Here is a 24,917-nt window from a genome sequence, read left to right as displayed (position 1 = left end):
TGTCTCATAAGCGATTGAGGTGTTCTGTTGTATATTATTAATATTGCAGCCTGCACTGCAAACTGTGCTGAAGATATGCATCATCAAAATCAGGCAACACAAACCTGTTTCATGATTTGAAACAATATCACTCTTTAGAACATGCAGAAACTAAGAAATTAATTTTTATATTACAATATTTATTGTGCTAAGGAAAAATAACTGGAAAAGTGTAAAGAATTAAAACAACGTGAAGTGTTTATCATTTTCTAATCATAGAGTACTTTAAAAAACCACAATTAACAGTCTGGTTTCTACAAGTTTCACTTAGGAACAAAAATCTGCCTTTAAACTTGAAATAAATACAAATTAGAAATTTATATATCTAATTATCAATATCACCTTATATTAAAGATTTTCATGGTGATATAAATATATTTTTTGCCATATTGCTCGCCCAACCCTAACCTGACAGTATACTAATACACTAATGAGAGTTAGTTGACATGTACTTGTAAAGTTACTTGTAGTTAGCAGAACGTCTACTAACTATTGCAGAGATGGACTATTTAAATAAATTGTAACCAGTAATTTTAGTCATGAACCAAGTATTTTTGTCACTTCATGAAGGTTTTAAAGGGGTCATCGTATGCAAAATTCACTTTTACATGTTGTTTGAACTGAAATGTGGCAGTGTGTGTACACAACCACCCTACAGTATAATGATAAAAATCCACCCAGTGTTTTTTTAAAATCCCAATAAATCATAACCACTTTCTCAGATCAAACTGTTTACAGATTCTTGGCAGAGTGACATCACACAGACCCAGGCCCCTCCCATGATTGTTGACTGACACCGGTGTTTTATCACAGACCGGTCCTGAGTGAGCTGTAAACAGCTGCCATTGTTTCGACGCTGGAGCAGGTGTAGACAATAATGTCTCATAAGCGATTGAGGTGTTCTGTTGTTGGATGTAATAATGAACATAGCAGTCGTCATTTACTCCCGACATCTGAGCTGCTGAAGACGCAGAGGATTACCTTTGTTTTTGAAGGGAACGCACCCCCCAATTTAGGTGTGCTGGTGGACCAGCATAAGGTATGTTTTGCATGCTGGGACCAGTTTGGAATGCTGGTGTGCTGGTGGACCAGCATTTGTTGTCTTTTGGGTGCTGGTATGATCCCAGCAAGACCACAACAAAACTTGTGTATGTGTTAGATATACCATTTCTTTTGAAATTGGTTAGTGTTTGTAGTTAAAGACCAATACAATTTTCCAAATAAATTATTTATTAAAGAAAAACACATGTTGCTGGTTACATGTTTACACTGTAAAAACCAACAACCACAAAGGTTGCTAAAGTATGTCATTAGTATGGTGATTAGTGTTCCCTCTAGTTGGGCACTTGGCCATTTATTTTGGTTAAATTAACCGTTTCAGCAATTGTTAAAAGTGCATGCTATCATTATTTTCAATAATATTTCATGGCCCTGACTGCACTGACATACCTTACTATGCACACACTTACTATACATTTCTATGTGCACTTTTTGAAATCTGTGACTGACAGCTGGATTTGGACATATGTGACTTCCCAGATAAGTATGAAAATCTTTAAAAACAACTTTCAGTTTTGAACTTTCATTATGAAGTTATTAACTGTACCATTGAAAGAGCTCTTCTCATAACCCCTGTTATCCAGTGTACAAAAGCTCTTTTTAACTGATTTTAACTGATTTATGTACAGATCCTATGAAACAGGAGATCATTCCCTTGATGCTTTGAAACGTTTTACCAGTTTACCATGTGACATTGATTAACAATGTAATCATAACTTAAGCAATTAAAATGTTCAGTTCTACTTTCAGTAGAGGGAGCAAAAGAAATTACAAAGTTATAATATAATTCAATAAATCATATGTTTTACCCTTATATTGTTTTTCCTTTACATCATTAATGTGTTAAATAGAGAAATATGCAAGCAAAAACTATGTTTGTCCCCCAAAAATTTCTTGTGTACAGAAACCTGGCCTACTGACACTCAACCCTACAAAGCCCATGCTGGTGAACCAGCATCACCAGCTCCATTTTGCTTGAGAACAGCATGGATAAGCTGGTCCACCAGCTAGACTAGCACTATACCAGCATAAACCAGCCTAAACCAGCACTATACCAGAATGGACCAGCTTGGAATCCATGCTGGTTTATGCTGGATTTTTCAGCAGGGGAGTATAAGTTTTTTTTAATGAATCTTTGCAAATCACCTTTCCTAATAATGTGCTAGTTAGCAAGTTCCGCAGCTAAATGCAGCCAAAGTTTACAGCCTCAGAGAACAGCTTGTCACCCCATGGAATAGAGGTGCGGTAAAAAATAACCATTGAGAAATTTTAACCAAAGCATGTTATAGACTTTTCATTAAGACCCTAAAGAATCATATCAACTTGTGGAAAATGGGCATCCGATGACCCCTTTAACATTAGCATTACTAATTCACAACTTCTAATATTGATAAAGTCCGTAAAGTCCACTGCACATCCTAAATGGACAGCGTCTCCAAATGTCTTATAGGCATAAAGCATAACAGCAATATCTTGGATTAGCTCCACTATGAACTCACTGACATCAGACGTGTGGTTGTGGTGAGGTTTTATTAACCGTGAATATGAACCCAGTGGTGCTGCTTTACATTGAAATCTTCCTGCTCTGATTTTGCCTCTAGTGATGATATGGTGAAGTCAGACATTTGAAGCAGAAAATAAATAAATAAACACTGAAGACTGCTGAAGGGTGAATCCTCCTCAGAGACGGTCTGTGCACGCTCTCCTGGTTTTGGCTGTTTGTTGAGTTTCTGGCTGGCAGCAGAGCAAGTGAACGTCTTCTTATCTGCTCATTGCAGAGCACTTGCTCAGCTTCATAATCTGTTCCAGCGCTCTCGCTGCCTGATGCCGCTCCTCTCGCCAATCCTCATGGAAATAACCATGCAGGAAAATGACATACAGCAGGGAGCTGATTATACGCATGTAATTTCACTGAGAGCAATGCATGGAAACTATATGTTACCCGGCAACATTTCATTGAGGGCAGGAGGTGACCAGTACTTGTGTTTTTTCTCTCTTTGTTCTTCACTCTCATTTGCTAAACCAAGCATCACTATTTGCATTGCCTGTATTTACATGTATTCTTTTTAGCAGATGCTTTTATCTAAAGTGACTTGCAAATGAGGAACATCACAGACTATTTATCATAAGAGCTACGCTATGTGCAGTGCATAATATCAAGTATCAGAGACGCCGTTATGGGGTGTGCAGAGTATGCCAAGCATATGGGCCCACCAGGACACTAGGGAACCCAAAATATCACTTTAAAATGATTGTTTAATTGTATACTTTTTATTTTAAATTATAAACACATACACATACACATTAATAGTGTAGTAAAATAAAATTAAAATCATAGAAATTCATAAATTAAAGTGAATTCACTCTCCGTCTCTTCAAAACGCAGTGCTCGTGATGTTAACAATGCAAAGAAGAACATGATGGACAGAAAGAAGCACTTGTTGAGTGCCCCAAATTGAAAATGTAAACAATTAGTGATAAAGCTGTAAGGTGGGCTTTACTGTTGTGCAAATTCCAGCACAATGCTTCAGCCGTAAGGGTCAAAATGTTACGTTCTTGGTAAGATATAGGCCATCTCTAAACAATAAATATCTGACATTTTTTAATGCTAGAAATGTTAAATGAGCAATCAATTGATACAAACATCTTGACTTTTTTTCAAAACATGAAATTTTACATTTTGACTGGAAATGGCAGGACTGAACATAGACAGAAGAAAAAATATAACAAAATAAGATGGAATAGATAGAATAAAAGTGTATTGAGGTAGGAGGGTGCAGTTCCAGTGATAGTCCTGAAGGCCAATGTCAAAGCCTCGAACTTGCGAATGGCCACAGGTAACCAGATAATCTAACTAGTGGTCAGAAGCGTAAATGATTTGAAGAAACCCCAAATCCTAAGTATTACATTTTTCTTGTCCTTGGCACAAATGGTGTGGGAGGAGTTACATGCATGGTACCTCGAATCATGCAGTTTATTGAGGAGAGATGAACTGTGACTTTTATAAGGGAGGAGCCTTTTCATCTGAGACCACATGAAACACTCCAGCAATGTCCAGAAGTAGCAACCTACCAGAACACCATAGAAATGTGCTAACAACCACCTAGCCAATGCCATAGCAAACACACTGAATTCCTTATCAACCATATAGCAATGTCATAGCAGCTCTTTAATAACCACCCAGCAAAACTCTGGCAAACACCCACAGCACCTTAGTGTTGTGGTAACTTTTGCATGGGCAAACACCACTCTGTGTAAAAAATATCTTCCTTCTTTTCTCCTCATCCATAAATATTTATGCTAGAGAAGTTTCTGAGTAAATCATTCTTCCTGCTGGGGATTTTCTCTTTTCCTAGCAGGGTAAGGCTTAATTCGGTGCTTCCACACTGCACAATTACAGAAATAAGATTTTCATGGGCGTAGTAAATGTCATACGACAGCAGAGATGTGAGGCAGAGAGCAGCTTATGTGCTGAATTCCCACTGGTGTGTTTAATCTGCGTTATTTCTGTTGGCAGGTGGAGACCAGAGTCTGTGTTGAGGTGCACACTAGCAGCATATATACAAGCATCCTTCTACATCTTTGTAACACCCTCAAAAATATATTGAAACAACTGACACTTAATAGCACCTTTTTAATGTGTTTTTACGCAGGGCTGCAAGAGGAAAGGACAAATTCACTAAGAATGTACTTGTTTAGTACCTGTTGTCCGAACACAGTGAATTATGCAGATCAGACAAGACTGCAAATTCATTTAACCATATTGATTATATTCTTGTTCGAAATATCCTTTCTCTCAAACATGGGTGTTGGCGATGTCTTCACCTGCATACAGTTACCTCTACTAAACACTGCACTCAAACATCTCTTTTAAATATAGTCTAGGCTACGTTCAACAATTTCTATTGAGCAAATTCAGAATTTCAGAATAACAGAATTGTGTTTTGTGTTTAATTAACATCCGGTTTGTCCTGTTTTAATGTCTTGCACCCAAACAGCTGAGAACATTTTAGTATGTAGGCTACATACATTTTTTGGCAATGTCAAAAATGACAAATTAGAATGAAAAAGAATGTGAAACAGATAACTGTAGCATGAGTTTTGGATATTAAATGAACAGGGAAGGATCAAGGAAGGACAGCTGTGGTTGTACAAAAGTGGGGTACAACTGAAACTAAGAGAGATGAGATGCTGAAAGAACTTAAAAAAATTCCAAGATCCAATATTTGTAAAATGATAATTTTCCATTCTCATTTTCACTCTTTGTGAAAAACAGCCCATTTCATTTTGATACTCAAGATGGCAAGTGCTGTGATAAAGCTGTAAATGTTTGAACCCGAGTCATTTGAGGTTAACAATTGGGAAAACAACATAAACGTAACCACATATTTATATACAGATTACTGTTAACAAATTTCCTTAGAGACAAAGACAGTAAAACCCTAGTTACACATTGTGTGTAGGGTTAATAATAGCAACAGTAGAAACTATAATAAAATCTATTATAAAATATGTCGCATAATAAAAAAATTATGAAACATTGAGCTTAAGCAAATATTTCTGATCCAGGTATATATCGATTTGATTAGAAACACTCAAAAAATGATATGTTGTTGACAAATACACTGTAAGATTTTAAATAAATGTACTTACTTATTTTATTTTATTTCAGGTTTATTTGACAGGGACAATGCACATCTATAATACATAAATGTACAATGTGCCAGAATTAGCCAGAAGGCTATTTTGCATCTGCAGTCCCTCGACTGATGGTAAAATTGTCAGAATTATACTATATACTTACCTATGTTGCGTCTGAGTACAAAATGCTTAGCACTGCCGTATCTTTCAGTTAAAAAGATATTTTGAATAAACAGCAGCATGTTTCGAATAATTCACAAGAAATGTGAAATGTGAAGAACAAACAAAAAACTTTATCTTTCAGTCGCACAGGCATGCCATTAAAAATAAACTTCAGCCATGCATCTTTAGGAAGGCTATGCAAAGGTTTTGGAAGTGCATTTTCTTTACATCCACTGACAGAGCAGTTTGATGATCTTACTCTACATCTTTATCCAGCAGCAGCACCACTCTTGTGATTGATGGACACAAGTGTTCACCTGCTAGCACAAATTTATCGGTGACACTTTAAGGTCCAATTCTCGGCATTAACAAACCATTAACTATGACTTTTGCCTAATTAAACTCCTAATTTGCTGATTACGTATTGATTAGGATTAGGGATGTAGAATATGGTCATGCAGAATATGTGTTTTATAAGCACTAATAAACAGCCAATATGTTAATAATAGGCATGCTAATATGCAACTAGTTAATAGTGAGAATTGGTCCCTGTAATAAAGTGTTACCAATTTATCAAATCAAAAATTTAGCAAAAATCTCACGTGACATATGTGGTATGGTAATGGAGAAAAGGAAACTGAAAATATCCCCTACTTAGCTCTGCTAAAGTTGACAGCCCTATTAAGTAAAACTGTCAGCTGTGTCAAAATATAGTTGAGGGTGTTAAAACGAATGTACCTCAACACAGACTTTGGTCTCCACCTGCCATCAAAAATAACAGATTACAGGAAGCGCACCAGTGGGAATTCAGCACATAAGCTGCTCTCTGCCTCACATCTCTTCTGCTGTATGACATTTATGATGTACATGAAAATCTCATTTCTGTAATGGTGCAGTATGGAGGCTATGCATTTGATTCTTTATAAATCCATCTTTTAAATTCTTTCAAGCACCTCTGAAATGCCTTAAAGGGATAGTTCACCCAAAAATGAAAGTTCTGTCATCATCTACTTACCCTCATGCCGGTCCAAATCATACGATTTTAATTCTTCTGTACAATACACAGGAAACATTGAACAACTCATGTGAACAGAACCCAGATCAAATAACATATAACCCTGATTTTTATGTGATGACTTTGTGACGTTAAGTCCCAATGATATTGATCTGTGTTCAATCAATCAATCAATCAATCATTCATTCATTCATTCATTCAATCATCCATCCATCCATTCATTCAATTATTCATTCATTCGTCATAAAGTGAAATGTGGTTGTGAAGTTGGCCACAAAGGCTACGTTCATACTACAGAAAAATGTGACCCAAATTCGATTTTTATGCTCATATGTGACTCAGATCATTTAGTTTCATGTCAGTGTGAACAGCACAAACCACATGGAATCTGATCTTTTGATTCCATATGTGACCCTGGAGCACAAAAGCAGTCTTAAGTCGCTGGGGTATATTTGTAGCAATAGCCAAAAATACATTGTATGGGTCAAAATTATCAATTTTTCTTTGATGCCAAAAAATCATTAGGATATTAAGTAAAGATCTTGTTCCATGAAGATATTTTGTACATTCCCAAACGTAAATATATCGAAACTTAATTTTTGATTAGTAATATGCATGGCTAGGAACTTAATTTGGACAACTTTAAAGATGATTTTCTCAATATTTTGATTTTTTTTGCACCCTCAGATTCCAGATTTTCAAATTATTGTATCTCGGCCAAATACTGTCCTATCCTAACAAACCATACATCAATGGAAAGCTTATTTATTCAGCTTCCCAATGGTTCTTATGACTGGTTTTGGGGTCCAGGGTCACATATGTGGTACTAAATCTGATTTAGATCAGATGTGTTGCAACACGACCACAGTCTGAACAGCCAAAACGGAATTCATGCGGAATTCACAGAATTTACATCCCTCTAGATCGACATTCGTCATAATTCCGTGCTGTTGGTATTCACTTCAAAGATTTTACATATTATTTGATCACTATCACTTGGTGAATATATGGCAGAAAGTTATGGAGGTAGTCAGTGAAGAGACAAAAGGTGTTGTTTGATGGTATATTACAAAAACTGCTCTATACAAGCTAACCTTGCTGGGTTGTACCGTATATATATATATATATATATATATATAACTTGCTCTCTTTCTTCTCATCTTCGTCTACCTTATTGCCTGCTCATCAGCTTATAAAGGAACACATAAATGCTTACTTCAGTGGCCTTCATGTTTACATTCATATGACAGCGGTGAAAAACACTAAGGACATCGGAGGACTAGTGTCCAGTGGAGATTTAACTTGTTTAAACTAAAGTTTCTGCTGAATGACCCCTATCAGACTGCTGACTCTATTTCCTGAGCCTGTCAGCATATTCTTCTCTGCGCCACAGTCACTTTACAAGCATCAGACACTTTATACACCACTCTGTACACTACTGTCAGAAGAATCCTTTTCCACTATAAAGAACCTTTCCTGCACTCGAAAGATTCCATGGTTGTTAAAGGTTCTTCTTGAAGCAATATGGAAAGCCATCTCTTTAGTTTTCATAGGTGCATATGAACATATTAACATCTACAGTAAAAATATTTGCTTTTACATATGAAACACATAAGGCAACATTTTTACAAATATTCTGAACAGAACAAAATCCACATGGGACTAAAAATAAAATAAGTAATTTATTTATGAAAAAGTATTTATAAACATTCATCTACAAAGATGTATATACAGAAATTGTTTATGTTTGCAAACTATCAAAATTAACTAAAGCCTTGAAGTTTAATGAGAACATGTTGGGAAATCCAACAAAATGAACTTTTTATTTTTGGTATAGGATCTATAACACAAGATTGTTTATTGGAAAGCTTATTTTGTGACAATACAGCAGTGCTGAAAGAGAGTACAGTGAGTAGATGACAGCACTGCTGTAAATATAATACTGCTGAATGATTTATTAATAGCTCATCCAGTACACTGCAGTGCTAAAAATATGAACACTGTGACAGTGGAGAAGGGCAAAAGGGTTGTGTGTGCTAAAGCAAGTATATATTTGTGTTTATAAATGTGTAAATGTACTATTAGCAATGTTTATCTGTGTGGCATTTTAACTTTAGGTGAATGGGAATGTTGGGGTGTATTAATTTGGATCTGTTTTGAAGGCATTTTCTCTATTGCAGCTGAAGACATTGCACATGCTGCTGTTATCTGGTGTTCTGATAGCGCTGCCGTTTCTCAAATTTCGCTGCTCTTTTGTCTGAGTAACCTGAGAGAGCACATTCTGTCCCTATATTCCCCAAATGTTTGGCATTTCTCCACTATCCCTGTCCACTATCTGTGATGCTAGGATGTTTGGTGGGGATTTCAGAGTTCAATATACAGTATTATTTCCATGTCTCTCACCTATTGTAATGCATTCCTAGATGTATACTACAGGACTGTATATCTTTTTTATACTTTATTTTACTTTTATTAATCATCTTATTCATTGGTGTATTGTTCTTCTATCCTGCCCTGATTACTTGAAATGTATGCCAACTTGTATACTTTTACTCCTTTCTAAAAGTATATAGTTTGCTGGTGATGAGATATTTTTGACAATGTAGTAAAATGTTTATTGAGATTTTGTGTCTTGATTACACACCTCCTGCCATGTACTGTTTGCATTTGTGTACAAGCCTTTGCAGTTAGCTAAATTCAGTATGCTAACAGCAGCTAGCTTAATTCAGTGTGTAACGTTTTTAAGTGAGTTGTCAGCTTCAGCTGTGCGGGTTAAAGACACTAACATACAAGATAAGCACTTCTGTTCACTTAAATGTTTGCAACCATCAAAAATGTCTCTGCGTTATGTATTTAACCCGGTTCCTTGGGAAGGGAATGAAATGCTGCGTCATGGTGTTGAGGCTATGAGAACACCTTCAGTATGACTGGTATCTGAGGCATGTGTTGACGTCTTGACTAACTATGGCAGTAATATAACATCACTGATGCAGTCATACTTTAAAAGAGACCCCACTGTAAAACCTTATCAATTTCAAATTGTCTGAAGGAAGATGCACAGGCATGATTGAAGTTGGCAACACAATGCAGCATCTCATTCCCTTCCCAGTTGTATGCATATGTTCCCTTTCAAGGGAACTTGGTGCTGTGTCATGCCGTTGATGCTATAGGAATGTTAATATCAACTATGTCATACTGAATAAGTGCCTGCTCACCAGATGTAAAATGAACTGTAGTCCCTAGTGAAAAAATAAATACCCAAATGGGTAACACTTTATAATAACTGCACGCTATGAATCATTAGTTAAGCATTCGTAAATATTCAATTCATCATTTATAAAGGATTGTCCCTACATTAATAGACAATTAGTAAGCCGTTTATAAATGCAGCTATAAATGCTTTGTTCTTGATTTATGAGCATATCTATAATGTGTTTAATAATTGTATTTTCATAATTTATTAATTATCAATTTATCATTCCTAAATTAAGTATTACATTATTTAAAAAACAGTATTTAGTTGTCATCAGTGGTTCATAAGATCATTTAGAATGTGTAAGTAATGATTAACAAACTATTAAAATGTACATTTATAAATGTAATTTAGAAATATAGTAATAGTGTGGTAATAAATGCTTTATTAACACATATTCCTACTGTAATTCATGATTAATTCAGCTAGTTATAAAACATTTAGTAGTTGTCAGTTAACTATTTTCGTGAGCTCATCTAAAGTGAAGACTATTTATGCCACATAAAGCTTTTACAAAGAAGATTTAAAGGCTTAGGAAACAAACACAACAAGAGTAATACAGAACATATATATGTGTATTTACTGTATGTGTGTGTTTGAAGATGCAAACAATGAAACTGTGCAGCTGTACACTTGAAATAAAATGAAAAAATAAACCTCTGCAATATCATATAAAAATAAAAAAGGAAGTAAATACGCAACAAAATGAAAAAATTAAAAATAAATAAGCAATAAAGTAAATATAAATAAAAAGTAACAACAAAAGGAATATACATCAACAAAATAAGCAACAAAACTAACAAAAACCAACAAAATGAAGAAAATATGCGAAATATTTTGGTGTCATAAGAAGGTTTTCTTGTTTCAGTTTCATGGCTGAGTGAAAATTCATGCAAACAGTGAGTCACAAAGAAGTGCCACAATTCCACATAAAATCTTAGTGTTGCCAAATTTTAAATACATTCTACATTTCAAACTGAAGACTCACAATTAGCTGAAATAGAAAAACAAATATATCCAACAAATGATTAATAATTTATTTTTATATCAGATTGCAGAGGCTTTAAGGCCCAATCCAAATCCCAATTCTACCCCTCAGCCCTTCCCCTTTCACCTACCCCTCCGTTTTGCGCGTTCACGTGAAGGGGTGGGGGTGTCTCGATTCTCTTTTGGTTGGAGGGGTAGGGGAAGGGCCAGATAGCCCTTCAAACAAAGATTTTTCAGGACCACACTTCAAACGAAGGGGTATGAATTATCTCAGCGTAAACCGGCTTCAGCGGCAACATGGCTGCCCGAGCGAACAAAAAGACACATAAATCTAAGCATTTTTGCCATTAATAAAGGTTTTAATGAAAAGTAATCATTTGTTTTATGTTACATTCAATCGTGAGTTCATATTTACGGTCATGTTATTCAAAGAAATGTTTGCAAACGTCATATCATTACTGACTGCACGATAGTGCCACAACATATTTTCATGTCTGATCAGGACAATGACCACCATAGACATTGAGGAGGGCTAGTCCCCCAACAATTAGAAATCGCTAAACCCTTTTCTCAAATATTGTCAATTCGAGAGAAAGAGAGAGAGAGAGAGAGAGAGAGAGAGATGAAAGTTGTGTGTACGCGCTTTTGTGCGTCTCTCTTTACAATAAGTGAGTTTACGCTGATGATTTAATGATCTTATGAACCACTAACCATTCCTTACTGGTTTGTAAATAATGTAATACTTAATTTAGAAATGATAAATTGATCATTAATAATTTATGAAAGTAGAATTATTAAAAACATTATGTGCTCATAAATCAAGAAGAAAGCATGTATAGCTGCATTTATAAAGTGCTTACTAATGTATATTAATGTAGGGACGATGCTTTATAAATGATAAACTGACTATTACTAATGCTTAACCAATGATTCATAGCATGCCGTTGTTATAAAGTGTTACCGACAGGGTAGAATGTTACTAGAGGGTATTTTGAGTCATCACAGAATCTTTTGACTCCATATACAAAAAAGTATTTTATTGTGTTGCGATAAGTGAATGGAACTCATAAGCCCTTAGCAGAGCAGTTTTTACAGCATCACAATCCAAACTTATCAACCTTGACTGAAGTAGCAGTGATCACATCTCTTTGGGCCTTTTGAGGTCAAAGAGGCTTCTCATCGGCCACCAGCAACACAACAACGGCCTCTTTAACAGCACTGTCCACTGGCTCGGCTAGCAAAATCTGCATGTTCACCAATCTTTGATGTAACTTGCCCTTACACAGATGCTTAGTAGTATTAGGAGACACTACAACATGAAAGACATCTGCAATATGTAGAAGTTCCTACACTTTTTCAGTATTTCCAATAGTTCAAATAAAAAAAGTTGGATCAAACTCCATTACTAACCTCTTCCACGCATAATGAAAATATCCAATCAAACACAATTACTCGCAGGGTTGATAAAGTTATACTGGATCCCAGTTATTATGACCCTGTTTAGGGTGAGGTTAGTCACAGCATGTACTGTAGCAGTGACGTGGGACATCTGGTCAGGCCACAGCTGGGTCTGTCAGTCTCTTGTTTCACTGTCTCATCATGAGATGAATTTGAAATATTTATGAAACTTATGAAAGACTGCTATCCAACATTACACCCAAGACCTCAACCTTGGAAGATGACAACCATTCAGATTATTGGTTGAATAATTAGTACCCCTGTTTTATCAGAATGCAGTAAAAGGAAATTACTAAGCATCCAACTAATGATATTATACTAAAATCTATTAACCTGGAAAAATTGAAAGTTTTATTGTCCTGAGGAAATATAAGTCTAAGGATCATTATCATAACAGCGAAAACTAACTTCATGTTTCCTGATAATGTCTTCCAAACATATTCTCTCTTTGTCCTCTTTGAACCAGTTCAGGCCTTCATTTCTATTTTACAAGTGAGAGAATTGGCAGTGCATGGAGGTAAACAGTGAATAAACAATTTATTCACCTAAAAGATTTAAGGACTAACAGTTGTTCTCAACCAACACACTGCTGGGCCGCATTCAAACCCTGTGTCTCTGAGGGAGGACAGTTGCTCTGCCAAAACAAAAGAAGTATTTCTGCATGTAGTTTTCACAGTGTGTTTTGAGTTTGATCAAGACGAAATAATTTGTGATGACCTCACTCTAGTCATTTATTACATTCTCTCTCTTTCTTGACAGTACGAGTACTTTAATGCAGTGCTGATCAATGAGATGGATGAGGAGGGCAGGAGTTTGGAGCTGGGTGGAGAATTCATCTTGCAGCCGAATGAACATTTCAACAATCTGTCTGTAAACCTCAGCCTCAGTGTCGTCCAGGTTCCAACTAACATGTACAACAAAGGTATGATCAGCATTAAATACGTTAGACACATCATCACTGTAAGATGACATGTACATCAAAAGGATGTTGATAGAGACATGTGTTTAGAGGTCAGTTCCAGTCCCCTGATTTGATTAGTCAAGCAGTTTCCAAATGCTGCTGATATTTCATATAACAACACTGGAATGTTTCACTGTTTGTGATCATGTGAAGCTGCACCCCCCAGTGTTACTAGCCATAATTATTATTTTGAATGAAATCCGCAACTCCGCTTAAGTAAGAATTACATTTTAAGAGACTAAATATTATTGTTATGTCAACCAGAAACACACGCTCCACCTCAAAAGATTAGCAGTGGTGCCACAATACAATACATTTTTGTAGTAATACAAAATATTATGGAGCTCAGAAATGGATTTAAAATTTGCAGTCATTCTTCTGATCATTTTCATTCAATGTAAATGCAAATAATTGAAGAAGCAAATGAAAGTAAATGCACAAAATACAAGAAACTGGTGGAGAAGTGCCAGTGTAGGATCTGTAATGTTATTATCAACACTTAAAATTTCACTTGAGATCTAAAAATAAATGTTTTACTATTTCTAATTGTATTGTTACTAGTCAGAACGATATTTTGATATATCTTCAACTTTTATTTGACTGCTAGAAATGTAAAACTTTACTGTAATCCAAGCAGATCTCAAATTAGATTTTGACTAGTCATAATTAAATGGCAGATATCTGCATGTTTTACATCACTTGATTTATTCTTATAAGGTCTCATATACTAAAGCAAAGAGCCTCACGAAGCCATGCCTTACTGTAGCTGTTCTTAATTCACTGTAATCCACCCCTTTGCAGGGCTTGTTACTTTTAAATTAATAATTTAATTAAATTATTTCATGAAAATATTTATTGTAAAATGTATTTTATTCATTAAATAAACACAGCAACAAAAATGTAATGACATTTATAAAAATAATAGTTCTTCACCAAGCAACAGCACAGTGGTTGCCAAACAACACACAGGTGAGGTAATACTGATGTAATGATGTTCTAGAGTACTTTACAATGGTTTTGAATGTGGCTTAACCAGTCATAATCAAAGACATGAACGATCCATCATATAACAAATAATCTCACATACTAAAAATGTTAATATTAAAAACAAAGGTTTACTTTTTGAGGAAGACTTCTCAATAAAAAAAACTATATTCACTGTAAAAGTGTAATCAGAAGAAAGAAGATACCAAATCAAGCATAAGGGGTCCCAAGTGGAACCCAGAATGCATTGCATTACTTACACTTAAGGATTATTTCCTTTTCTTATGAATAAAGCACCACTTGGTCACTGAATAAGATTCTGCTAAGAACTATCCCTCTCTCCTCTTTCATATGCAAATGTGGACTCCAGGGTAGGACTCTTATCAGTGGATTGCTCAGCTAGTGAATAATAATTTCGAGTGAGAGTATTTTTCTTCTTCTCTGTTTCTGTTTGTTCTGCACCTTAAAGCTGAATTATAAAAAAAACTATATTCACTGTAAAAGTGTAATCAGAAGAAAGAAGATACCAAATCAAGCATAAGGGGTCCCAAGTGGAACCCAGAATGCATTGCATTACTTACACTTAAGGATTATTTCCTTTTCTTATGAATAAAGCACCACTTGGTCACTGAATAAGATTCTGCTAAGAACTATCCCTCTCTCCTCTTTCATATGCAAATGTGGACTCCAGGGTAGGACTCTTATCAGTGGATTGCTCAGCTAGTGAATAATAATTTCGAGTGAGAGTATTTTTCTTCTTCTCTGTTTCTGTTTGTTCTGCACCTTAAAGCTGAAGTATGGAAGTTTTTTTTTTTTAGCTTGTACATAACAATTTGTGTTCTAAAACGGTCTCCTTACATTACCCTGGTTCACAACTGTAAACTTATAAAAGTGATTTAGAATTTGAGCTGTCAGGTCAGATTTTGCAGGAAAATTTCAGTTTCATGAGACCACAGGATAGGAGTTGTAAATGGTAGTGAAGCATCGCAACAAGTCACAGTGTAGGTCACATGACCTAGTAGTTCAAATGCTGATACAGGTGAAATAGCAGCACTCTTGGAAGGCCTCTCTTCCAATCAGATTCAAGGACCAGGACACACTGATTATGCCAGAGGTGAAAGAAAATACATAGCATGAGAAAGTAGGTCTTCGGCCTGGAAGTTGAAGCTTGAACCCAGACCTGACTTGAACCCAGTTAAGATGCCGTGGCAGGACCTTAAACGGGTAGTTTGTGCTCGAAAACCCTCCAGTGTGGCTGAACTATAGCAGTTCTGCATAGTAATGTGGGCCAAAATTCCTCCACAGTGCTGTACAAGACTGTTCCCCAGGTATCAGAAGTGTTTGTTTGCAGTAATTGCTGCTAAATGTATCACAACCAGATTTTAAGTTTGGTATGTGTTGGATACTTTTACCATATACTTCAAGACTGGACAGCAGCTGCCAGATTTCATACAAATATATATCATATATTGTGTTTTCAGAATACTGATTGATAATGATTTACTTTTAATTTACTGTAAAAAAACATATACATATATATATATATAATTATTGTTATAAATGTTCTGTCTAATTCATTCAGACTTCCTTTGCAGACTCAGCCATAGTGAATGGAGTGTACTGGTCAGAGGCACTCAATAAGGTGTTTGTGGATAACTTTAAAAGAGACTCTACTCTCATATGGCAGTACTTTGGTAGCGCCAAAGGTTTCTTCAGACAGTATCCAGGTGAGTTTTCAGTGTTTTTTTTTCCTTTTCTCATTTCTTATATGCTGGCAGTGTTTATAAAGTACTGCCAACTTACTTGGCTGGAGTGAGATTTTGTAGTAATGGGAAGTTCAGATCTTTCCCGCGAACTGGTTCTTTCGGACATTTCGTTCCGAAAAAAAAAAAAAAAAAACGGTTCACCGGTTCTTTTACGCCCTAACGTAATGACGTCATTCGCAATGACATAACGATGTCAAGTCTATCGTCCCGGGCCGGGATGAAAATACACCCAACATATAAAGTCAGTAATCATTACTTCAGTCAGTTAAAACATCATCAGTTTCTTACAGTTAAGATTTGCAACTAAAGCACCCAAATACAGGTACAGGCAGATATGCAAACGAGGATTTTTTTACAAGTCTTAAAGATATAATGTGAATAAATTAGTCCTCATCAGTGCAGAAACAATGATCCACTTACTATGCATAATCCATTACGATTTATTTGTTATTAAATAAACTTACTTTGCGCCCCTCATAGCATCAGTTGTCCAAAAGAACTGGTTCAGACGTGCTGTGTCAAGTCAGTCATTGTAGGCAATCATGTACTGTTCGGTAGCGTCACGCTGAATCACGCATGCACAGTATCATCAGCTCATCGGTTCTCATATCGGACGTGTCCGAAAGAAACGGTTCTCGGTTCAGTGTACTGGTGAGCCGAAAACCGTTGCAACCGATTCTTGACTCGAGAACAAGAACCACTCTAACCGGCACGTTGCACGCACATTCAGTATATCATCAGCTGCATGCTCTACTCGTGCTCATCAGCAGTTCAGTCGGTGTACTGTTTGAGTAACTGAATAACAGGATATTGGTTTATTTCGAGTCAGAGGGAGTGTCAGGCATGTTAAAGTGAATAACTTAAGTAATTTGTGGTTTAGTGCTTACTGGAGATGCGAACCGTTTCAAACGATTCAGTTCGATTTGGTGAACTGGTTCAACTGGTTTACTAAGAAGAACCGGTTAAAAAGAATGATTCGTTCGCGAACCGGACATCACTAAGATTTTGATGACATAGTCTGAATCAATCAGATGGCACTATTTGAGGATCCAACAATTAATTTTTATTGAATTTGTTCCTAATACTGTAAGTTATCCAGCTATTTAAACTTAAAAGGGATAGTTCGCCCAAAAATGAAAATCAGCTGTTAATTTACTCACCCTCAGGCGATCCAAGATGTGGGTGACTTTTTGTCTTCGGAAGAACAGTGAAGACATTTTTTAGCTGAAATCATGGTCCTTAGTGATAACTAAAATGCAAGTCAGCAGCTATCGACAATTGAGCGTTAAGAAAAAAACATATACAGGCAATACAAAATTAATACCAGTGGCTCCTGATGATATTGTAGTCTTAAGAAGATGGTCTGTGCAAGAAACGGAAAATTATTTACATTATTACCTGTATTTCATAGCCTCAGGCAAACAGGGAAGTCTGATTCTTTTCCACAAGCTGGTTCGATCATTTCACAAACTGGTTTAAATAGCCAATTCAACAGTTCTGTTAGGTTTACTGTAACGAAGGATCCAAAAGCAGAGAGATGCTCAAATACAGGTTTATTTGAACAAAAGCCTTAAGCAGTTGCGCAGTCCATTGACCAGAAAATACAGACAGTCCAAAATTCCAAAGGGATAACTGGGCAGATGATAGGGACAAAAAGAGAGCAACACAAAAGACCAACAAACTAATGAAATAAACAGCAAGAGGAGTGTGAAGCGTAAGAACACAAAACACACTGGCAACAAAAGGAAGAACGCAGAAGATGAAATAGCAGAGTAATAAGGGAGGAAATAATAAACAGCTGTGAGATTGAAGAGCGTGATCACCTAAGAATGGCCACTACATGCAGAAGGAAAACAAAAACAAAAGAGAGAAAGATCAAGCCAGAGTCCTAACACGTTTATGTAAAGCCCTCAGTAATGATGTGAAATAGATTTTAAAGCATATAAGGTGAATACATTTAGTCTTAACTCATAAACTCACTTTTTACATAAACCATGAGAAACCATAAAAAGTTTTTTCGCCCCTTTATTCAAGTGCTCAGTTCATGCATGGCTGTATCAGTAGCTTGTCAGTTCTTTGGTCCAAGTCAGAACTGCAGACCGTTTGCCTGAGGCTATGGGTTATGGGTAATAATGTTGGGGGGGGGACTTCCTTTAATGTTGTATTAGATGCACTTTTTTAGTCAACATTGGTTAGCTAAATGTTAACAGGCCAGAGGTAGAATGTTCTGCAGAAACATATCCGCTCCTCTAAACACAGTTACATGTAAATGTAAGGAGCTTTATTAAGATGTTTTTAATCATACAAGTACGTTTTTCACTTATGTAAGTGATGACAGAGGGTTTTCATTCCACAGTGCACATATTCAATTAATCGACAATGAAATGATGCCTGCCAAAGTGAAATTCCCAAACACTTACCGCTGGCGTTTCTTCATATTCGTCATCTAATAGCTTGTCAGTTCTTTGGTCCAAGTCAGAACTGCAGACCGTTTGCCTGAGGCTATGGGTTATGGGTAATAATGTTGGGGGGGGGACTTCCTTTAATGTTGTATTAGATGCACTTTTTTAGTCAACATTGGTTAGCTAAATGTTAACAGGCCAGAGGTAGAATGTTCTGCAGAAACATATCCGCTCCTCTAAACACAGTTACATGTAAATGTAAGGAGCTTTATTAAGATGTTTTTAATCATACAAGTACGTTTTTCACTTATGTAAGTGATGACAGAGGGTTTTCATTCCACAGTGCACATATTCAATTAATCGACCATGAAATGATGCCTGCCAAAGTGAAATTCCCAAACACTTACCGCTGGCGTTTCTTCGTATTCGTCATCTAATACTGTACGGCGAGCTCTGTAATAGTTACCTTTGATTGGTGTAGAATACTGCTGCTTTAGACCAGACCATTCAAGAATGTGTGTTGTGTCCAATCAAGTCCTATGCATCTGGAAAAATCTTATGTGCAAATGTATTGAATGATTGATTGTTTTTTTTTTTTTTGCCTTTTTTATTGCATTGTCTTGTAATATTGCTGTCTCTATAGCACACACATAAACAACATCACATCATGCAGCAGTGGTTAAAAATTAAATAATTGGAGAACCACTTTTTCTCTTACCACTAAGTTTCCCCGTCCATGTTTTGAAAGCAGACAATGTGATTAATATTCATGAGCCCTATATCCGGCATAGCTGTTACGTATCCGGTCCATGAACTTCCGTCTGCTAGCCATCAGAGGTCACCCTTTCCATTTTCATTGACTCTCGGTCCATGGACTTCCGTTCAATCACCACCAGAGGTCACCCTTCCATTACAGTGACTCTCGCACAACACAAACTGTTGCATGTCATCCCGGACTACATATCCCATCAGCCATTGCACTGATTGCACACAGCACTTATTGCACACAGCACTGATTGCACACAGCTGTTTCATATCACTCACTCACTATTTAACACTCAATCTCACTCCTTTCTAACTGCCGAGTATTGTTTAGCGCTTATCGTTTTGATAGCTACACTACGGAGCCGGTTTAGTTTACCCTGCCTTAGCTTAGTCTGCCTTGTCTGTTTTCTTGGTTTCTGATCTTTGCCTGTTTTCCTGCATTTATCCCTCTAGTCTCGCCCTTGTGATTCTGTTCGCCGATCGTTGACCTACGCTAGCCGTAGGACTATTCTTGTGTCTTGCCCGCCATATACCTGTTTGCTACTGTTCGACCCTGCCTGTGTTTCTGACCTCTCTGCTTTAAATAAAGCTTGCACATGGATCCGCACATCTCACGTCTTGTCAGCCCCGTAACAATAGCAAACTACTTCAGGTATTATTTGAAACTGCTTCATAAAAGGCTGATGAGATTTAAAATGTGTACTGGCTAAAATAGCCTGGTACAATCAATTTATGCAATTTATTAGCTTTAATTAGTCTGCCTGGAAACTAAATTATATTTAAAAGGAACCAGGCTGTTCCAGTGAGTGCTCTAGAGCAGGATTTTTTTTTTTTTTTAACTCCACTCCAATTTGTTTTCTCACAGTGCAGTCAATAGAAGTAATAATCGTCTCTATTAGACATCGGCTAATTTAATAATAGCAGCTGGTGATCAAAGTTTATTATGTCCTTCCATCAAATAGGGACAGAAATAAAAAGGCATAAGAGAGTTACAATTTGTGCAGTAAGGAAAATGTTTATATCTTCACAGGTATAAAGTGGACACCTGATGAACATGGGGTTCTAGAATTCGACTGTCGAAATCGAAAATGGTAAGTGATTATTCACCCTCAGTTATGAGCTATTAACATCATGCCAAAGATGAATATGCGTACCACTTAACCATAAAACAACTTATGGATTTAAATTCATTAATTTGTACAAGTGACAAAGTATCAATTCATGTCTTTTTAACATTTAATCTCTTAGATATGAAATTCTGGTATAAACTGATCCATACTCATTGTCAACATAATTATCCTATCATACTCTCCTAACATCTGTGTATTTACAGGTATATCCAGGCTGCTACATCTCCTAAAGATGTGGTCATTTTGGTGGATGTGAGTGGCAGTATGAAGGGGCTACGGCTGACCATCGCTCGACAGACTGTCTCCTCCATATTGGATACACTTGGGGATGATGACTTTTTTAACATTATTGCTGTAAGTTTAAGCAAAGAAAATATTTTGATTTCATTTTATCACAATATCAATATTAAGCTAAATAAAATACATTCATTTGGTTTGAGCAGATGTTGGCTTTTATGCCATGTCACTGGGTGCTATGCACAAATACATTCTTTACATTTGTACCTTAGTCCCATCTTACACAGGCTCAAATCACTCAGTTCACTCTGAATGGTTATAACAAAATACAGTGATCTGCAAGTGATTTTCATTTTCATGTTCAGTATTATTTAAAACGTCTGAGTGCAACTGGTACAATGGTCTCATCCCCACAGAAATACACTACATCATCATGAAGATTTTAAATTTTAGAGCTATTTTGCCTGCTGAAGAACTTGCATCCTTTCCCAGGGTCGATCATACAAATATCTTCTGTGGACTCCCCAGGATCCTGTTTAATACTAATCCATTTTCGTGGAACTCCTAACATGTATTTGTGGATTTTGTTGTGTTTATTTGAGAATTTGTTCAATTTTTGTGAATCTCTTTCCATTTATTTGTGGATCATAATATATGTATTTGTAAATACAAAACAATTCTATCCCTATACTGGTCTTGCTTGATGTATTTATTTTGTGTGTGGCAGTACAATGAGGAGCTGCATTATGTGGAGCCGTGTCTGAACGGAACATTAGTTCAAGCTGACGTTACCAACAAAGATGTAAGTACATTTTCTGATATACCTGTATGTAAACTATAACTAACTGTGTTGTCCACTGGTCAGTGTCAGGTTTGGCAAAAGAGAACTCAATAATGGGATAAACTCAAAATAGCTTTTGTGAAGCTCATGACAGGTGGTAAAAGTAGTGGACGGACAAGGACAGAGGAAGCAGGAGACAAAGTCAAGGCTCAGAACCAGAAGGGCAGGGAGACTAATGACCAGAGTCCAAAGGGCAAAACAAAGCTCAGTATCAGAGGCAGACTGGAGACAGGAGTCATTGTCAGGGTCATGTAGACAAGCTGAAAACTACAGGCTGGGAGAAAAACTACTGTCATCTATTTTTATGAATGATTTTGAGCACCTTTTAACCAGCCCTTTGAAGGTTATCTGGATAAAAAAGGCTTTTAAAAGTTTTTCATTGCAGTAAGAAGGACAGCATGACATAAATTTGGTGAGAGTCAAGTGAAAACCAGAGTATGAACTACACTATGTTAGAGTCTGACCAAATGCTTTTCTAACAAATTGTTGCTTTTTAATGAATGTGAAGTGTTGCTGGCCAAGCCTTATCTGACACATAGAAAGTTTGTACTTAAAAAAATTATGCACGATCCACATCAGCATGACATCTCTTACTGCTAGGTTGTGTTTGTGTTTTTCTCCATAGCATTTCCGTGACCGTCTTGATAAGCTCTTTGCTAAAGGGATAGGCATGCTGGACGTGGCTCTGACTGAGGCCTTTGAACTTCTCAGTAATGTGAGTCCACATCCATACACCCATATTTGTGGGCATATTGAGGTAATTTCCTCTATAACTCCCCTAAAAATCAGAAGTAACCATGTGGTACATAGATCGATAGATCTCATGTGTTTATGCATGAAAGCCTGGCAAAAAGTTAATATTACTTTCACAATTTAAAGGGGTGGTTGATTGCTTTTTTAACGTTAGTTAGTGTGTAATGTTGCTGTTTGAGCATAAACAATATCTGCAAAGTTACGACGCTGAAAGTTCAATGCAAACAAATATATCGTCTGTTAAAATTATGGCAGTTTAATGCCTACAAAAACGGCTCGTAGGGATTACAACAAGCTCCTTCCCAGGTTTGTGACGTTACAAACCCTGAAATTTACATAAACCCCGCCCCCAGGAACACGCAACAAAGGGGCGAGGCCATCTGCTTTAGAGAAGAGGAAGGCTGTTTCTCAATTCCAAGTACGCAAAGTTCGCAAGTCCGGTAATTCTGCAAATGGAACAGCAGCGTACTTGATAACGTCAGTCAGCTCGCCTTGGGTACTCCGGTTATCTTCACTGTATGTATACAATACGATGAAATATGATATCAAACACCACTGCCTCTTTTCGTTTTCTTTTAAACATTAATAGCTGCAAAAATTTAGTTCAGGGAACGTACATACATTATAGTGAAACGAAATAATATGTCAAACAGCATTGCCTCTTTCGGTTTCATTTAAAATATTAATAGCAACAAAAATGTGCATGCAACGCGTACACACATTACAATAAAACTAAATTATATCAAACACCACTGCCTTTTCGTTTTCTTCAAAATATAACACAACCCTTTTCGTTTTCATTTTAAAAATATAAAACATATTAATATGTGGTTTAGGTAATATGTGCACATATACTCTAATTATCTTCACTGAATGTATAATAAAATGAAATAGTATTATATTAAATTTTCATATATATATATTATATACAAGCACAACTCTGCCTTTTTTGTTAAATGTCAGTTTTAATGAACAATACTAGCCATTATAAAAGTATAACTATAAAGTATAAGATACTTATGCAATAGGAAATAAGACAAAAGCAAACAATTCAGTCAAATGTATGCAGCAAAGTCAATGCTGTATTACGATTAATAAATAAATAATTTATGAAACATAACTTTGTGCTCAGCCAAAACGATATGACCTGGAAGAAATAATAGATTCATGAGACCAAAGATTGCCTGTTAGATTTACCCAAAATGAATTATATCTTATGTTTAACCACTACAGAGACATCAGAGCCAGCGGCAAATGTCAGAGGGACTAGCTGAGGTCAAGGTCAAGGTCAAGTTTATTTATATAGCACCTTAATCAACTCTGAATTTAACAGGTAACCAGTGAAGTGAAGCTAACACAGGGGTAATATGCTCCCTCTTTTTTGTCCCTGTCAAGCAGCATTCTGTACCAATTGTAAACGTGATAGTGAAGACTGGTTAATTCCAGCATAAAGAGCATTACAGTAATCCAGCCTTGTTGAAATTAATGCATGAATAACAACCTCTAAATCATTAAAACTAAGAAAACTTTTCAGCTTGCGAAGCCCCTTAAGCTGCAAAAAACTGGCTCTGACTACAGAGTTAATTTGTTAGGGACTAGCCGAGGTGAGACTGCTCTCGGCGGATACATGAGCATTGAGCGCCCGCTGATCACGTGGAGCTCACGTCTCCGAAATCGGCGGAGCTAATTTTCAAATAGGCGCTATCTTTATAAATAAACCACAGATTTGAGTTTTAAACAACTACATTCTCGCCTGAAATACTCTTACAACTGCATTTCATGACACAATAACAGTAATATTTTGAAAATTATGCAGGTTTTCTAATCCGCCATTAACGCTCGCTGGTTGGTGCGAAATGCATTCTGGGATACCTGGCTGCCTCAAGTTCGCACAAGTCACCTCTGGATGCATCCTTGATAAAAGGGGCGGAGCAAGAACACATCCGGGGATTTGAACTGTACTTGGCTAGATGTGAACTTTGAATTGGAACAGTACTTGGGTGACGACTGATGACATTTCACAAGTCCACAAGAACACAAGTACAGACAAGAACGCATATTGAGAAACGGCCGAAGAGTTGTTGCCATGGCGTCAAAAATAGGGGTGCATGAAAAAATCTATTCATATATGAATCGTGATTCTATCTTCTACAATTCTAAAGGATTCACAAAATCAATGTTCTAAGGCAGCGGTTCTTAATCCTATTCCTCGCGTCACTCAATTAGACGCGCACTAGCGGTTTAGCCAATCACAACACACTGGGCCAGCTGACCAATCTGAGCCCATCGCGTATTTCTGAGGGAGGGGCATCATAAAAACAGGAAATCATCAGAGCGTTTATCAGAGAAGGGACAGAGCGGTGTGGAATAAAGGTAAATTATGTGAAAAAAATTGTGTTTTTTTTTTTTTTTTAAATGAAGCATTAACACGTGTTAGACTGCACCCCATAAACACAATCAAGCC

At 36.5% G+C, this 24,917-nt stretch overlaps 1 protein-coding gene across 1 annotated transcript in view; it reads left to right on the top strand.

Moving 5' to 3' along the window:
• cacna2d3a (calcium channel, voltage-dependent, alpha 2/delta subunit 3a) overlaps positions 1-24,917 on the top strand; it is a 226,562-nt gene that overhangs the window by 58,167 nt on the left and 143,478 nt on the right. The window contains exons 5-10 of the mRNA XM_016566342.1: positions 13,374-13,536; positions 16,155-16,286; positions 20,523-20,583; positions 20,826-20,976; positions 21,587-21,661; positions 22,326-22,415. Coding sequence (XP_016421828.1) covers positions 13,374-13,536; positions 16,155-16,286; positions 20,523-20,583; positions 20,826-20,976; positions 21,587-21,661; positions 22,326-22,415 — 672 coding nt within the window. The remainder of the gene's footprint in view (positions 1-13,373; positions 13,537-16,154; positions 16,287-20,522; positions 20,584-20,825; positions 20,977-21,586; positions 21,662-22,325; positions 22,416-24,917) is intronic.

Source organism: Sinocyclocheilus rhinocerous, unplaced genomic scaffold, assembly GCF_001515625.1.
Source record: "Sinocyclocheilus rhinocerous isolate Xijiao unplaced genomic scaffold, SAMN03320098_v1.1 scaffold1023, whole genome shotgun sequence".
In the NCBI taxonomy this organism is placed as follows: domain Eukaryota; kingdom Metazoa; phylum Chordata; class Actinopteri; order Cypriniformes; family Cyprinidae; genus Sinocyclocheilus; species Sinocyclocheilus rhinocerous.
Note: the sequence above shows the minus strand (reverse complement) of the source record. Positions and strands in the feature narration are given on the sequence as shown.